Genomic DNA, 17064 nt, shown 5'->3' with positions numbered 1-17064 from the left:
TGTCAAATCCCGTAACAATAGGTGTAGCTTTATTTAAACCTATTCGTGGAATGGTCAAAAAGTTTACACAACTTCTTGCTCATTGTTCATTGTTGTTGATTCACCACCCATCTTTCTCTTCTTGATGGTTTGAGCTAAGGAATTTGTTTGTTGGAGAGCTGCTTTCGTTTCCATCATCTTTTTTTGTTCGATGTCCTTCTTGGCTTTCTTGTAATGAGTCGTAAACTCCTTAATGTATGAAAAGAATTCATCTTCTTCAGTCTTTACAACTTTGTTGCTTGGAGTAAAGTGGAAATATTCACAACATTCCAAATACTTATGCTTTAAACTTTCATACATTTGAGACACTGTGGCCAAAAGTGGAGAACAATTTGCGTGGAATGTGTGCAATCGAGTTCGATATAATTCTCTTTCATCAGAGGTACATGCTTCGTGAAGATAATTGATTTGGTTATGAATTTGTTTGTACTCTCTAAATAAAGTATCAATTGCTTCGATAGTTATTGACACACCAAAAGTACATGCTCCACAATTTTCCAACTCCTTCTCAAAACTATAAACATCCAAGTCGTCCTTTTCTAAAAGGCCAACCAAATAATGCATGAGTGTGACATCCTTAGCAGCAGTAGATTTGGTGTCAACTAATTTTGGAAGAATAGAAATATGGAAACCATTGGCTTCTAATTGCTTCTTTCCTCTGTTCATGTAGTTTCCAACGGTGAGAACATATTTGAGAACTTTAGCAAAGGAAGTAGAGGTACGAACAACTCTAATAGCTTCTTGTTTTCTCTTAATCTTTGTTGTGAGAGAGTCCACAAATGAATCTAAATTGTGCATGTAGCCAATGACATTCAGTTTAGCTTCAACATTCTTGACATTTAACAAATCAAGTAAAAATTGTTCGGTTCTCAACAATTCACTTTTTGATTCGAGTTCCTTCTTCTTGCTCGCCAAACTGAACGCAACCGTGCATAGACGCTTCAAGTTTTCAACGTGTTGAGCTGTGAGAACGCTCGTATCCAAAATATTGATCAATTCCATAATTTGTTGATTGGTCAATGTCTTGAGACTGTTCAAAATAATTTCAACATTTCTGTTAGTTCCCATATCCAACACAGAAGATGTCACATTCTGGGCGGCAGAAGGAGTTTTTGGTGCTAACTTTGTTGAAGTGGTTGTGGCATCTTCTTTTGCAAACATCTTTTGGAAATCACTCAAATCAAGCTTAATCTCATCGATACTTGTGTTTGACCAAACAGAGTTGGCATTAATAACCTTAATTGGTTGCCAATGCAACTTTTTGATATTATTATCTTCTTCCTTTTGAATAAAAGTGGAAGTGGAATTCTTCTTTTGTGGAATAAACATTCCAGGTGGTGGAGGTGGAATATTCATGTCGATAGACTTCAACACTGGTGGAGGTGGAGGAATATTTCCCATCATTGGTGGTGGTGGAGGAATATTTGATGCTGATGGCTTTGTGAATGGAAGAGGAGGTGGTGGAGGAACATTGTTCGATTTCATCAATAATTCATCAAAGACAGGATCACTAAAATCTAACAAGAGATTTCCATTATTTTCATTCTCCTTATTGCTGTTATTTGCTGGTTGCTGTGAAGGAGGTGTGAAATGAAGTAATTGTTGTTCTTTGACCAGTGGAGAGAGCAATCGTTTTGAAGAGGGTGTTGTTCCTTTCTTGCCACTTCCACGGCGAGTGACGGGTGAAAGAAGCATCTTCTTTTTAGCACTTGTATCAGGTGTTGCAATTCGAGAGGAGGGTCGCAGTGGTGTTAATTTGGTGGTGTTAATAAACAAGTTGTTATGATGAGAGCTTGTATTATTGGTACTAATGCACAAGTCATCAAAAATGTTTGACAAGTTGTTGTCCATATCCACCTCGTAGAAACTTCTCTTGTGTGGAGACTTTGTGTCAACCTTCTTTAAGAGTGTTTCCTTATTGAGTGAGAAAACTTCGAGTTCGTTCAAAAGACTCTTCATATTTCTTCGATGTGTTTGATTGGTCACATGTGCAAGTCGAATGGCTACCTTATTTCCTTTCAAATAATAGGGACAACTCTTCACAGTAGAATCTAATTCCATCTTGTAACTATTCACCTTTTCTTCATCAGATTTGTAATATGAAAAACGAAGTTGAAGTTTCAAAGAATCTACAATTTCATTGTTGGAATGAGCCCAGTCGAGTCTATTCTTCTCGAGTGTCAAAATGTTACCATTATCTTGTGTGCATAAAAAGAGAGTATTGTAAGTATATCTGAAGAGTTGTTGAATTGCACCTAGTTCATCCATTTGATAACCAAACAAGATGAAATCGCCAATGAGTTTGCAAGCGTTCTTCTGAATGGTGAATTGATAGTGAGGTCCTTCTAATTGCTTCTTGGAAGGATTGGAAATGTACTCGGCTTGCATGCCATAAGTGGAATAAATAATTTGGTTGTTTTGTTTGATCACAAAATAAATATTGGAAGGGTTAAATGGATCTGAGAAGGAAAGAAGCTCTTCTTGAGCTGGTCGTGTCAATTTTCTGTTGGCATCCTTTTTGAAAACATCAAGTGTGGAAAGAGAAATACTTTCGAGAGACATCATTTCTACCTCAGGAAGTGAAACTTTGGTTAAATAATTAAAGAATTTACAATAACGAACAACACTTGGCTCATAGATAGTCAAAGTGTCCAATTGTTGTTTCGTAAAGAAAGATCCAATGACTTTGGAAATCGGTTTCTCTGTCACAAATTTCTTCAATTCGTAATAGGCCTCTAGTGTGGTTCTGTACATTCTCTTGGATCTAAATTCATTGTCTTCAATATAAGTTAGGAAAGAAGAGATTAAAAGCAAGGCAAAACAAGTATATTGAGCGTTAGCCACGACCACAATCACTCCTTGTTTTGTCGTCTTGGTAATAAAGTTATACATGGTTTTACACATTTCGAAAAGATAGGTAATTCTTTCGAAATGTGAGATGGAGGAGAGAGTAGCAATCTCGGTAATGTTTGCACTCTCTGTGGCTCCAGTAATATCATTCGGATTCGAAAAGTATTGTCTTGTAAAGTTCACGAGCATGACATCGCCATACTTGTCTTTGAGCCATTGCTCAAAATTCTCATTGTTGTCTTCATCTTCCTTGTGTATGACTAGTGCGTTTGATGTGATATATAAGTATGGGTTGATCGTTGCAAATGGCCGGAAAAGAACATGATCATCACGTTGTAACAATTCATAGCGCTCAAATTTTACTTACATTTGAGAAAGGAACAAACCGAACTCTCATATAAATTCAACTTGTACTTGGAGGTGAAGCCTTCCACCATGGTCATGATGGAGCTTTTACTCACCACCGACGAAGGCTTGAGCCACGTTTTGAAATTCATTTTTTTGTCAGTCATAAACAACAATTTATGTAACGTTCAAAAATTTGAAATTCCTTTTCGCGCCATCGTCGCACGTCTTCCCGAAATGACTCTTTCAAAAGAATGGAAACAAGTTTCAATTGGAAAACCACTCAAGATTACACCTTGTGCAAAGATGATGATTTTTTTTAGGCTTTTTCTTTAATGTTCTGGAGTCCATCTACAGAAATTGGAAGCTCAATTAGAGTCGTTCCACGCCGACGTCGCTGCTTCTTGTAAGGTGTCGAGGAGGAGGAGGAACAAGATCCTGTAATTTTGAAGCCAAACAACCTTGTAACATTTAAAAAAAGGAACAAAGAACATCATCATTCAATTTCCACATCATATCATCAAGGCTCTGCATTCGGCTCAGGCAATTATTTAATGGGTGAATCCATTCATTTGTCAAATATGAAATATTGTTTACAACAACAACAAGAAGAAAAAAAACACAACAAGAAGATTTTCCTCTTTAGCAACACATTCCGAGAGAGTTTTTGTACAGCCCCACACACCAAACAATTTTGAAATTCAAATTACAGCACAACAACATTCCCAGAAGATATTTTGAATCTATTTTCATCACCAACAACATCATCATAGTATTATTAAACATTGTAACCGCAACAACAACAACACATCAACAGTAACATCATCAACACTTGAATAATGGTTATTTATTGTCCTCCACAACTTCCAGGAAGCGGAACCTTCACAACGGTTGAAGCTGAAACTGCACTCGGCAAAACCATTCGTTATGAAAATGATTTTTTGGTTTTACAATCGGCAAAGAAAGGTCTATTTTCAAAGCCAAGTGGTAAAAACTATCGAATTCTTGCTGTAAAAACGGAAATGTTTTTAGAGCAAAAATCGCCATTTCATGGCAAGAAAATAATGATTGCAGAGAGTGATGAATGGTCGGAAATTCTTTCGGATTGGAGTAAAATAGAGAGTTACTTGCTTCCTATGGTAACAGTCATTTCAAAAAAAGAGAAGGGAATGACACAAGCAGAATTTGATGACGTACTGAGCTCACTGACACAGAAGAAGACTACAAAAGCAGGGTTGAGACCAATCGGTTTCAAACCTGCAAAAACAAAGAAAACCTTGACTATTAATGGTATGACTGTGAATGAAAACGCTTTAAAATCGGACCATGATTTTGTTGATTTGGGAGCTTCGGATTCTCCCACAATAGACGAAGATGATGAAGAGAAAGAAGAGTTGACTTCAGTAGAGACCTATGAACAAGCAGTTATTGCAATTGAAGAATTTATCAAAAAAACTGCTCTCACACAACGATTATTGGATAATTATGGAAAAAAACCAAGCTCACAACAACGTATTGCCAATGACATTATTGAACAAACAAAACGACTGAAAGCTCTGCAAAAGATGCTTGACGATTTTTTCAAGACTGCATCAAAAAACTCTATTATTGAGAAAATTATGAGACAGTACTCTGAAGAAAAACCCAAATTCACCAAAATACTAAACAATCCATCACACAAAAAGATAACTAATGAAAGCACCAAAGATATTTATGACAAGAAGAAACCCTCTTCGGGCAAGGATAACATGTACAATAATTCTGGTGAAATAGAGGTTGGAGATGGCTCTCAACAACAAGTACAAATACAACAACAAAAAGATCAGTTTGTTCTCTCCCAATGGGATAAGGCAACTATTGATGTAGAACATGCGATTGCAAAGGAAACTCATGAAGATTTAAAACGATTGGAAACAGATTTTACGGAATTGCATGGCATGTACCAAGATTTTCACTCACTAGCCGTTCAACAACAAGAGTCATTGGATACTATGATAGAAAATGTACAGGCTGCAAATGCCCATATCGACACAGGTGTTGAGAGCGTTAAAAAGGCCAAAAAACTTACTCGTTTTGGATTATTTTAAACACAAGCCTGATCTATGAATTCACATAGATTTTCCAAGTTCAGTAATTACCCATTTTTATAAATTAAATTTATTCAATGCTGCAACAAAGAGAGCAAGATTCACATTGAACCCAATCATTATTCAAGCACTAGCCATGATCGAAGAAGAAAAGGAAGAACCAAACAAATTGGAATGCAATCCCCTCTTCGTTTACTCGCTCTTACTCCCTCTGTGACGAGTCTCGGAACATGTGCCACTTCATGTGCTTCCATTAGCACATTGAGTGATGTGGTCGAAGATGAATGCGGTGGTGGTGATGGTGGGCAAGTTGTTGTTGGAACTCGATCTTCGCACACCAGTGGTGGTGGTGGTGGTGGTGGTGCTAGTGCTGGTGAATTGGTCGCACAGACTCCTTCACATAACAACAACTATCCATCGATCCCAAATGAAGCTGTTGTTGTTATTGGTGGTGGCAGTGGCAGTGGCAGTGGAGAGGAAGAAGATTCTCTTCACTCATTGGCCACTCTTCCCTCCTCCTCCTCCTCCTCGTGTCCACCTTTGAAACCCACAAGGATCACCAGCACTACTACGAGCATATCCATGTCTCCCAAAAAGCATGCTCTTCACGAGGATCCTCGAACACTCGAACAACAACAACCACCTTCACCATCAATTCCTCCTCTTCTTCTTCTTCAGCAAATACCTCATCAGCAACAGCAAATTCCTATAATTACTCAAGGTTTCAAACCATTGTTGAATGGACCCTCCCCTAATCTCCCTTTTGCAAATGCAAGCACTGGAATGTGTGCCAGGAACCTTCCAGTTCTTCCTCATCAACTTCCTCATCTCACTCCTTCTTCTTTGGAAAACACAATAATTGAACAACAACAACCATCACCTCAGCCACCACCAGAAATGACTTCCCAACAAAAGAACAAGGAACTTCCAGTCATGAACACCACCTCTCGATCACAACCACCACTCCCTTCAACTGCAACAACAACAACAACGACGATGAAGGGTAATACTGCCAAGACATTAAACAAAGCAGCCCTTAATATTCAAATTCCACCTCCTCCTCCTCCATCCTCTCAACAACAAGTTCGAGTGATCCATGGACCTCCATCATCTACTTTTGGTGGAACTTTAGTTGGTCCTTCTCAAGATTTAGAAGTCTCTTCTGTCGACTCGAGTGTGAGTTCTCCTCCTTCCACCGTGTTGAGTGTCATTTCAGGAGTTACAGGTGGACCAAGTATTGAGAGTGGTCTCATTGAGAATATTACTTCAAAAAAGAAGAGAGGAACCACTCGAGAGAATATCATTCTATTGGATTCCATCTTGAGAGAGAGGAGAGACATTTTCTATGCCATGTTAAATAATGTTTCAAAAATTAGAATTTACAGAAAAAACAAATCGAAAAAGATGAAACAAAAGGGAGGAGTTTCAACACTGGATACTTCAAATTTGATGACAACAACTACGACAACTACGACCAGTATTCATTCTCAAGCAATATCATCCGGTGGTGTATTGGATCATCCAAAAAAGAAAATTTCTTCATCCAAAATTGACACTGGAAATGAATATGTTGTGAAATTAAACAATGGACTCAAATGTGAAGCCTATGAAAAGAGTACTGCTGAAGAGATGGAATTGTATGGACACAAACGACAATTTAAAGTCTCCATGTATTACACACAAAATGAAATGGATCGAGCAGAATCAGAAATGATGGATCCAAGTCCATTGATTCGTGAAGATCGATTTACATTTTTGGATCAACTTCGTGGATTGAAACCGAGTATTCAAACATCGTATCGAGTGATTGATCTCATTCATCCCTATCATTTATTTACCACTGAAATGGAAATCATTGAACCCAAGTCAGGTCGTTTATTGGGACGAGTGTTAAAAAAGACATTGTTAAAAACACACTACCTGATTCAAACGGTAGAAGGCAAAACGGAGAATGAAAAACCAAAGTATTCCACCTTGTTTACCTTGTACAAGCAAAAGAAGAAACAACATGTAAGAACAAATGGAGTCAAACGGGTATCCATCAAAACACCTCCCTCTACAACGAGTGGTTTATCCCATCATCAAGGTAGTACGATCACTCCCTTGTCAACAACAACATCCTCAACCATCACTCCATTGTCCTCTCAAACAATAAGAAACAATCAGAGCGCATTTCCAACCACGACCACTGAACCACACAGACCTCAAACTGTGTTGGACTTTTTCGTTGTTTTTAACTTGAATGAAGAGGTTGTGGCAACACTTACTCGAAAATGCAATCCAGACTATGAGAAGAAGGGATACTTTTCAGATTATCACAAGGTTCACTTTATATCTGAAACAACGCCATATGAAAGAACATTGATACTTGCAGCAGTGTTTTTACTGGATATTGAACATTTTGGAAATTAACTTGTCAAGGTTTTATTTATATATTTTCGAATATGTACGTACATGATTGGTTAAAAAGTAAAGTATAGAACAATATTTTATAAATTTTAACATTAATATTTCGAAACGGTCGATCTTCGAAGAGTATTCATTTCTTCTTGGGCTTGTTTATCCTTTTGTTCAAACATGGAACGAATGGCGCTCAATTGCATGCCCTTCGTTGGAATATCAATTTTCTTCTCAACTCTCTGCTTTTCTTGTTGTGATTGATTAAGAACATTATTAAATCGTCCATATTTCTTGAATTTCTTCATGAGTTCAACCTTCCATGGTGGTAAAACATTTCCTTCTTCGTCGTAATAGACTTCTTCATCTTCAGTTGCTGCTTCATCTTCAATGTAGAGTCTAGGTGACTGTCTAGGAGATTGATATCTTGGTGATGTAAGTGATGATGAATTCTTTTCAGGTGTTGTTTTATCCTTGTTGTTGTCACTCTTGACTGGAGTTGAATCGTTGCCACTCACATTGTGAACAGAACTTTCTTGAGTTGCAATATCCACATTGGTTTTTTCTTGAGTTGTTGACACGGATGTTGTACTTGGAATTTCCATAGAAATTTCCTTCACATCCTTTTCAACAATAATTGTTGATTCAACTTTTTCAGGCAAAGCACTTGTGGTCGATGTGGTACAAACTGTTTCAATTCGGTTGTCACGCGGTGTGGCAACTTTGTCACGTGGAGTTGCAACCTTTTCACGAGGTGTTGTTGCTTTACTCGATTCTCCAACGTTGATATTTTCTTCAACAACAACAACAGCTTCTTGTTCTCGTGGAGTGGTTGCTTTTTGGTCACGTGGTGTTTCAGGTTGTGAAATTTGAGTAGTGGCCACGGCTTCCGTTGATTCTACAGTTGATTGTTGTGGTTTGACTAAGGTAGATTGTTGTTCCAATGTTGGTTGTTGTTGTTGTTGGTCACGTGGTGTGAGTGACGATGAGGTTGTTGTTGTTGGTGTGACTTCTGAAATTGGTTTCACAAATTGAAGTCGAACTGTTCTTGGAGAATTTTCGGAACTTTGTTCGATTGTGGAATTGGTATTCGAAGAAGATGGAATTGGTTCAATGAGTTGTTCTGAAGTTGGAGAATTATCCATTGGAGAGGAGACTGGTTTTTGTGCCTTTTTCCTTGGTTTGAATCGATTCTCAACGTCTCCCCTCTTAGTTCTTGTTAATTTGCTTCGAGCTATTGCTTGCACATATAATGCTGCAAGATGGAGTAAAACAATGGGATATCCCTTTGGTTTTGCTTGATCCTTTCCTATGTCTTTCTTTTTCTTTTTGAGTTCTTCGAGAGTGGTATTCAAGTGTGACACCCATTTCTCGCGTGACTTGGAATCATTGGTTTCAAACGTATAAGTTTCTTTGGATGTAATTAATTGGAATAAAGTAGGAACGTTAAATCTTTCACTTTCAAAGTTTGTAAAATCGCGAACCCATATATCTTCGACCACAGTATCTGAAGGAGTACTTGGTGTAGATGAAGCCATGATGGGAGAGGAAGTTGGTGTGTGTGTTGGTGACAATCCTAATTTTTCAGTATTGAATTTGATGGTAAAAGTGATGGTGTAGAAATGTTCGGGAATTTCATTCTCATCGTCATCAAATGCTCCAGTTGATTTTTCAATATTATTAGAATCCTCTCCTGTCCTAAATAATGTCAATCGCTTTTTCTCCTTTGTTGGTTGAGTTTGTTGTGGTTTGAATCTGTCTTCGATGAGCTTCTTTTTTATAGTTTCAGGAACTTCATTGCAACAGACAAGCATGTCACTGAATAGGAAAAAGTAATGTTTTTGCTTGTTCAATGAGTTGTCACTCAATATACTCAATTCTCCTTCAAAGACATATTTTCTGTGAGGTTCTACAATGTTTGTAATACCACTTCCTTTTCCAGACTGATTTAAAACGAAAATTTCTTTCAATTTGATGAGTTTGTTTCTATTTTCAATTTCAGTAATTTGTCGATTCAAGTGATCAGCTACTTCCTTCATCTTTTCTGACGCAAGTTTCAAATTGTCATAATCTACATGAGTTCTTGGTGTATTCTTTAATACCTCTGAGAGTAACAAGTTGTAACGCTATTAAATAGAATGATGTTAACACACATTGTGTGATCGAAAACAACATGTTGCAAAGGATGATCATTGGAAGAATTGTGAAATGTTACAAAATATTATAACAAACAGATCACATATTCACACATTGAAAAACTCCAAGTAGTACTTACTGGAATACGTTGTACAGGTTGAATTAACAATTGTTTAAATGTCTGTTGATTGGCCTCTTTCGAACGTTCATCGGTCTTTTTTAGCCACTCTGAGAATTTTTTGTTTTTAGGATTCTTGTCTGCCTCTCGAATGCTATTCAGTGCAGCTTCGTAGTTGCTAAAGTATTGTGTATAGGTTTTAAGAAAAGGAACGATCATTTGAAAAGTTTTTCCAATGTCATCTTCACTCGCATTTTTCAATTTTGTCAACAAGTGATTATTGAAATTCACAATGACCGTCAAATTGGACACAATGGTGTTGAGTTCTCGACCGAATTTCAAGTATTTGTTCTTTTTCAAAGGAACAATATAATTCTATGGTGTCGGATGATACAATGCATTATCAACAAGATGGCAGCAAGAGGAGTGACCATATGGAGTGACCACGTGTCGTGTCATCAGAGTTCAAAGTTCATCAAAATGATGAGCATTGGATTCATTGAATCACAAGAATAACAACAACAAGTATTAAATCAGTGTCTACACTCAAACTGTCAAATGTCAACCCACATGTCCACATACCTTGTTCAGTAATTCGAGAGAATACAAATACTTCTCCTCCGTATCTATAATTTCTTCAAAGATCTTTCTTCTCTTTTCCTTGTCAAATTGTTTACTCATGTCGAGAGAGTGTGATGAAAGATGATTAAAATCGAGAGAGTTGTTGTTATGTCAAGGAGTGATGAAAACTTTAATACAATGAATCAAATTCGTAGAGCAACAATCCGCACACTACTACTATGATAACGCTTTTGAAATATTATCGAAGAGAAATATATTATCAACGTGAGTGATTTGAATATGAAAATCAATGAACGAGGGAATAATTGGATATGAGAAAAAGATGAGTCAATGGTTGGATGAATGGTGGTGATAGGAAGGAAGGCTTGTCTTTTGAGACCAAGACAAGAAGATTCGCTATCGAAATTGGGAGCGAGATTTTTTTTGAATGACAAGAGGTGGCGTTTGACAGATGAATTTTTTTGATGGCCCTGATAGTTTTCTCAGACTGGAAAGGTTCAAGAGAGATGACGGAAAGGTTTTATTGAGGGACAAAATTTAGAGAGTCAAAAAATTGGGGATGATGATGAGACACGAAAAATAAGTATTCGGAAAGAAAGGTTTAAAAAATCCTTAAGGTGAAAAGTGACCAAGCTTATAAAGGAATTTCCATTTTTGATATAAATTTCGTTTGAATGTTTCCTTCGCTTGTTTGAATTTGCTTTTTTCTTTGTACTTGGGATTGTGACGCATATATTCAGGGTACATTGTGTGCTTTTTTTAATTTTGACAAGGAATGAGCTAAAAAAGAGAAAGGTCAAGGAGATTATTGATTAATGATAACGAAGAAAAGGCAATTTGCTAAATCTCGATAATCCTTCAATCCAAGTGTTTTATAGTTTATTCATTGATGATTCATGTAAGAAATCCCGTGTAGTCCAATGGTTAGGATACCTGGCTTTCACCCAGGAGGTCCGGGTTCGATTCCCGGCATGGGAGCTAAATTTTTACTTGGTGGATGTTCTGAGCTGAGGATGCTGGGTTAGTCTGCTTAGTAATGAATGACCACTACGTGTGTCTGTGAGAAGAAAAGTTTATTCTCATTGTCACTACGACGTGAGTCTTGTAATGATCTCTGGTTTCATTTTTGCTACCTTGCTCTTAAATTCTTTTGTTTCTCCGTCTCGCAATGCAAAAATAATGGCGAGAGAATTGTTTTCTGTTTCCTCAGCAGTTATTAAAAATTTCACATCTTTCTTGGCGTGAATGCATCTCAAGATAAGGAATGGTTGTAAAAGGAGAGGAGAAGCATCGGAGCTTAAAGCGTGTATGGTACTCTTTTTGATATTTGTATCAATGGTTAGGATCGGTTTTTGTCTTGCTCCTTCAAAAACGGAACAGCTGGCCGATGTTCTCATATCTGAAGCAGAATGAGGAACGTGAGAAATCTCATCTTTTTCTCCATCCTCGCTCTTGTCGCTCTTGTCACTCTTGCTTGATATATCTGAATCAGATCCGATTCTAATCATTTGGCTCACAGTGGATGAATTTCCATTAAACACTTGACTGCTGCTTGTTGGAAGCTTTATATCTTTCTTCTTAACTTCAACTTTAAAATGGCAATCGAATTGCTTTAAAATATCCATAAGAATTCTTCCGACAATTTTGTGAAGGTTTGCGATGTGCTTATTCTTTTCAAAGAATCCATTCAATGTTATGGTTTCAAGCATCAAGTTTGGTTGTTGTTGAGGTCCTTTTGTCCATCTATGCTCTTTTATCTGCTTGAGAGTTGCTCTAACTTTTGGATTCGGTTGAAGCATGCCAAAAATCAGCTCTTGACATTCAACAGAAACCTCAACATCGTCAGGATATGTATATCTAGCATTCTTGATATCATCAAACATGGTATTCACGTCAGAAGAGCAAAAAGGAAGTTTGGATGTGACAAAACAGTATAAAATAATACCAGCGCTCCAGATATCAATTTTTTCTCCAGCATAAACCTTTCCTTCAATTTGTTCTGGAGAAAGATGATATAAACTGCCTACAAGCTGAGTGGAAAACAAATCCCAACCTTTCTTAAAAATTCTTGCTTGGCCAAAGTCAGTAATCTTCAAATGTCCTTCATTATCAAGTAATAAATTTTCAAGACGTAGATCACGATGGCAAACTCCCATTTCATGGCAGTAGGACAACCCATCTATCAGTTGGTTGAAGTAATATCTGGCCAAATTCTCATCAAAAGGCTTGTCCTTAATGTGTTCATAGAGAGAACCGCCTCCACAAAGCTCAATGACTAGATAAACGTATTCATCGTCTTCGAGTACTTCATATAATTGGACTACGTTTTTGTGTTTCAGCATTTGCATGGCCTGAATCTCAATATCCAGTCTTGACATATCGCTCACATTACCTCTTTTAATGATTTTGATGGCTCTCTTTTCATTGTAGTCGTCAACATGATGAGCGTACCTCACAACACCATAACTTCCTCGGCCAAGAATATGGGTCATTTTCCAATCGCCAATAATCTTTGAATCAGTGTTCTCGAGATGAAGTGCTTCATATTTTGTCAAAATTATTTCGCCTAACTTCATAAACTCTTGTTGATTCAAATATCCATGGCCCTCAACATCATACTCTTCCATTATTCGATCCACCAATCTATTGAACTTTTGAATTTCCTCTTCATGTGTTAGAATGTGATTAGTGGCAGAATGGTGGCCATTGTGTTCCTCGTCACTATCAGTGTCGAACAATAGACATTCAAGATCTATTCCATCCTTTTGAACTGCTTTCAGAATAAGTTCCAGCTCTTTTCTTGATATTCTACCGTTACGTTCAATGTCAGACTGTTGGCAGGTTTGTTATTAATTGTGAGGTAGTATCAAAGAAACATACCAGTTTAAATAGCCAGTTCAAAAAATTTTTTCGCCCTTCCTTGCAAAACATTTCTTTATGCAAGGCAGGTAACAGCACGTTATTGACACGATCTTTTATCATGTCTGAAAGGGCATGTTCTGATGTCAATCTCTTGCACGTTGGTGATTTGGAAGGAGAGGCAAAGAATTTCACTGAGAGCTTTTCTGCACTTGTTGGAGAAACATTGCCTGAGCCGTAAGAAGATAAGGTATCAAGTGATTGATTATGGCTTTCTAAATTTTCACTGCTTGTGGTTCTGCCAAATAATTTTCCAATAATCGATGCAACATCTGATGTGGCTGAATGATGGTGACCTTCATGTAAATGTTTCTCTTTATCTTCTGTTTCTTTTTCAACCTGATGTTTTATACGCTGAACAAACTTGTCCATTTCTACGAACTCTTTATAGTTAAGTTTTCCCTCTTTTCCTAAATCGAACTGTTCAATAGTAACATTGTGATGAAAAGATGGTAAGAATTTAAAGATTTTCTTCACTTCACACTTACGTGATAAAGAGTGGTGAGTGATGAAAACGGAGAGCCGAGCTGCTCGTCTGAGTTTAACAACTCGCTCAAACTAACTTTTCCAGATTTATCTGAAGTTTGACATATTACGTTCATAATTAGATACCATGTTCCAACTGAGTGTTGACAAGTCACTATTTTGCTTACCTTTGTCCAATTGCTCGAATATCTTTCTAGCGTTGCTGTTTCCCATTCTATTCAGAGGTGTAAATCACGGTGGTTAGAGTCAAATAATGATCTTGACAATGATGTCGAGTATGAGTAAGCTAAAGTTTAAGTAAAAAGATGATATTTTCGGCAGTAATAATAATCATGTAATAAGAAGATTCTTCCTCAACTCTCTTTTGCAATGAAAGCGTAAAGTGTACGGAAGATGTCAGAATGTAGCAACACGTGAATACTACTACCGAAGGAATGATAATAAATAAAAGATGAAGAAAACGATGATACGCTCGAAGTTATTATCTTTTTCTCTTTGTACAATGAAAAGAAGAAGATAATTCAATCTTCAAATAAATTAATTCCGGTATTGATTAGGTTGGATGATGGTGGTGGTTGTTATTTTGGGTAACGGACTCAAAATAAATAATAGTAATGGTGATGATAACTAGTAGTTAAATATAAAAACTGAATATCAAAGCAAGGAGAAGAAATAATTTAAAAAATCCGCAGCAAAAGTTGTTCTTGTTGTTGGATGATGGTAGTGATGATGTGGTGTGGTGATGATAATGCACCTAACCTACGATTCGAAGCAGCACAAATGTACTACTACCTTCGTAGTCGCAACGACGTCGTTGTAGTTCAACTCTTCACGAGAGAGAGTGTTCTCCTCACTCACGAGTTTTTTGCAAATTTTTTACGGTCAAGTAAGTATGTTCGTTGGACAAGAAGGAAAAACGAGAGGACATTTCTGGTGGGTAATGACTTGAGTTACCGACAATCATTCGATAGACATCAACAACAAGTGCGCTTATCGGAAAATTCAAAAGAATACTGTGGTTGAAAGTTGTTGGCCAACAACCATACGCATTTACATTCAGAGATTGTGTGGGTGGAAAAGAAGAGAACGAATTCGGCAACACGATATCGTTATGAAGAGGTCCTTCGCCTCTTGCAGAAATATTTGGAAAGAAGAATTTTATCATAAGTGGTGTTCATCCCCGCCAAAAGAGGAGACTTGCTTCAATGAGGTGAGGATTTGTTGGTACTCCTAACATCTTCCGAACATACTTATGAGCATCTTTTCCTCAACTTCTTTTTCTTTCGAGCTTTTCCTCTGGTCTTGAAATTTAATGGGCCATTGTAAACTTTCATTTTCGGATGACTAGAATTTTTGAAAAAGTTGTTGAAAAAAATACGCCAAAATCATTCCACCATGTCTGAAGAACTTGTTCAAACTTTTGGAAAGAAGAAGACTGCAATTGCTGTCGCTCAATGCAAGAAGGGAAAGGGCCTCATCAAGGTCAATGGTACCCCACTCGAACTTATCCAACCAGAAATCTTGAGATTCAAGCTCTTTGAGCCTGTTCTCTTGTTGGGTAAGGACAAATTCAAGCAAGTTGACATCAGAATTAGAACTAGAGGAGGTGGTAAAGTCTCTCAAGTATACGCTATTCGTCAAGCTATTGCCAAGGCTCTCATCTCATACTATCAAAAGTATGTTGATGAAGCATCAAAGAGAGAGCTCAAGCAATCCTTGTTGGAATTCGACAGATCATTGCTCGTTGCTGATCCAAGAAGAAGAGAACCAAAGAAGTTTGGTGGTCGTAAGGCTAGAGCCAGATTCCAAAAGTCTTACCGTTAAACTATTTCTTGCAGAAACAAGATATCCTTTATAAAAACAAAAATTTATTCATCTTTTCCGATTTTCTAATTCGCCTTTTTTCAAATACAAATATTGACAGAGAATGCTCAACATTTCCCTTTTATTTCTGTGTGTTGATGGGTGGGTTCATGCCTGTATCGGTTGTTGTCGAGAGAGGAGTATTGCTCAACGGAGAGCTGGAAGATGGAGTGACAAAATCAAACAATGGCTTGGCATAACTAAAAGTAAGGAAGAAAAAGAATGGAATTTGCAAAAGAGCCACCACAAATATGAAATAATTTCGCTTAGAAGCAGTGCTATCTCCTCTCAATCTCATGCTATTATCAGAGGAGTGAATACCAGCTCTTCTTAATGACTTGATCATAAAGGTGGACATCATAATACTGAAAATAAATAATGCAGGATAATACACATAGGTTCCAAATAGAGATGTCAACAACAAGGTCAGAATAATTCCAATATATTTGTAGCCTGAATAGGCAGCTACATCAAGAACTCCTAAACTGCTTGGAACTCCAAGAAAATAAAATCCAAATTTTACAATTGAAATTTCTAAAACTGATGTGATAAATCCTTTCATTCCAATGCTATAAAGAAGATCGGGTTTAAATTCTTTGTAGGCTCCCATTATAAAACACACTAACAATACATATGTTATATAGCCCATGAGCGGAATATAAAAATCTGGGTCGTTTAGATGTCTTTCCTGTTGAGTAGTAGAAGCGTTTCCTTGTTGTGATGGGTTGAAATTGGCTGATGATGTATTTGATTGATCTTGGAACTTTTTGAAGGGAAACAAGACCATCAATAATTTTCTACTGACATAACTATTCGTCACATTAAAATAACATTTCAATCCGTCAAACCATTGCCAATATCTACTATTCATATCATTCGTTCGCTCTCCAACTGTGTCATAGATTTGATTGACTCCTATATTAAACATAAAATCGGCTGCCGGATTTTGGAAAAGCGTATTACCTCCTCCACCCTGAAAAGCTCCAAATAAATTTCCAAATCCACCAACACCGGAATTATGACCACTGGATGTTGAATGAATATTCATTGATGAATCCATCGCTCCGCTCGGATGAGCATCTCCTCCAAGAGGGGGTGATGAAGCTCCTCCGACCGAACTTCTAGAGCTGAATCCGCTATCAAAAAAATCAAGACTTTGCGTTGGTGATGTTGGGTCCACGTTGAAACCAACATCATCAAAGAGAATATTTCTTCGGTCGTTGTGCATTTTTTAAGGGTCGA

The 17064-nt window shown here is 37.3% G+C and overlaps 7 protein-coding genes across 7 annotated transcripts; 3 read left to right on the top strand and 4 right to left on the bottom strand.

Moving 5' to 3' along the window:
* Positions 1-63: 63 nt before the first annotated feature.
* FDP41_009252 (uncharacterized protein) lies at positions 64-3386 on the bottom strand (the record flags this gene model as incomplete). The annotated part of the gene is made up of 2 exons (XM_044713191.1): positions 64-3149; positions 3257-3386. The coding sequence occupies 2 exons, from the start codon at positions 3384-3386 to the stop codon at positions 64-66; spliced, it is 3216 nt and encodes a 1071-aa protein (XP_044557064.1).
* A 687-nt stretch (positions 3387-4073) lies between these two features.
* Positions 4074-5321, top strand: FDP41_009251 (uncharacterized protein; the record flags this gene model as incomplete). The annotated part of the gene is made up of 1 exon (XM_044713190.1): positions 4074-5321. The coding sequence occupies one exon, from the start codon at positions 4074-4076 to the stop codon at positions 5319-5321; it is 1248 nt and encodes a 415-aa protein (XP_044557063.1).
* Positions 5322-5495: 174 nt separating this feature from the next.
* Positions 5496-7733, top strand: FDP41_009250 (uncharacterized protein; the record flags this gene model as incomplete). The annotated part of the gene is made up of 1 exon (XM_044713189.1): positions 5496-7733. One exon carries the CDS (start codon positions 5496-5498, stop codon positions 7731-7733), a length of 2238 nt encoding a protein of 745 aa, XP_044557062.1.
* Positions 7734-7825: 92 nt separating this feature from the next.
* Positions 7826-10653, bottom strand: FDP41_009249 (uncharacterized protein; the record flags this gene model as incomplete). Its single annotated transcript, XM_044713187.1, has 3 exons — positions 7826-9844; positions 9994-10347; positions 10555-10653. 3 exons carry the CDS (start codon positions 10651-10653, stop codon positions 7826-7828), a joined length of 2472 nt encoding a protein of 823 aa, XP_044557061.1.
* A 989-nt stretch (positions 10654-11642) lies between these two features.
* Positions 11643-14172, bottom strand: FDP41_009248 (uncharacterized protein; the record flags this gene model as incomplete). Its single annotated transcript, XM_044713186.1, has 4 exons — positions 11643-13385; positions 13435-13893; positions 13962-14050; positions 14127-14172. The coding sequence occupies 4 exons, from the start codon at positions 14170-14172 to the stop codon at positions 11643-11645; spliced, it is 2337 nt and encodes a 778-aa protein (XP_044557060.1).
* Positions 14173-15354: 1182 nt separating this feature from the next.
* Positions 15355-15783, top strand: FDP41_009247 (uncharacterized protein; the record flags this gene model as incomplete). The annotated part of the gene is made up of 1 exon (XM_044713185.1): positions 15355-15783. One exon carries the CDS (start codon positions 15355-15357, stop codon positions 15781-15783), a length of 429 nt encoding a protein of 142 aa, XP_044557059.1.
* Positions 15784-15904: 121 nt separating this feature from the next.
* Positions 15905-17050, bottom strand: FDP41_009246 (uncharacterized protein; the record flags this gene model as incomplete). The annotated part of the gene is made up of 1 exon (XM_044713184.1): positions 15905-17050. One exon carries the CDS (start codon positions 17048-17050, stop codon positions 15905-15907), a length of 1146 nt encoding a protein of 381 aa, XP_044557058.1.
* Positions 17051-17064: the final 14 nt, after the last annotated feature.

Source organism: Naegleria fowleri, assembly GCF_008403515.1.
Source record: "Naegleria fowleri strain ATCC 30894 chromosome Unknown tig68, whole genome shotgun sequence".
Taxonomy (NCBI): Eukaryota; Heterolobosea; class Eutetramitea; order Acrasida; family Naegleriidae; genus Naegleria; species Naegleria fowleri.
This window is presented reverse-complemented; position numbering and strand designations above follow the sequence as displayed.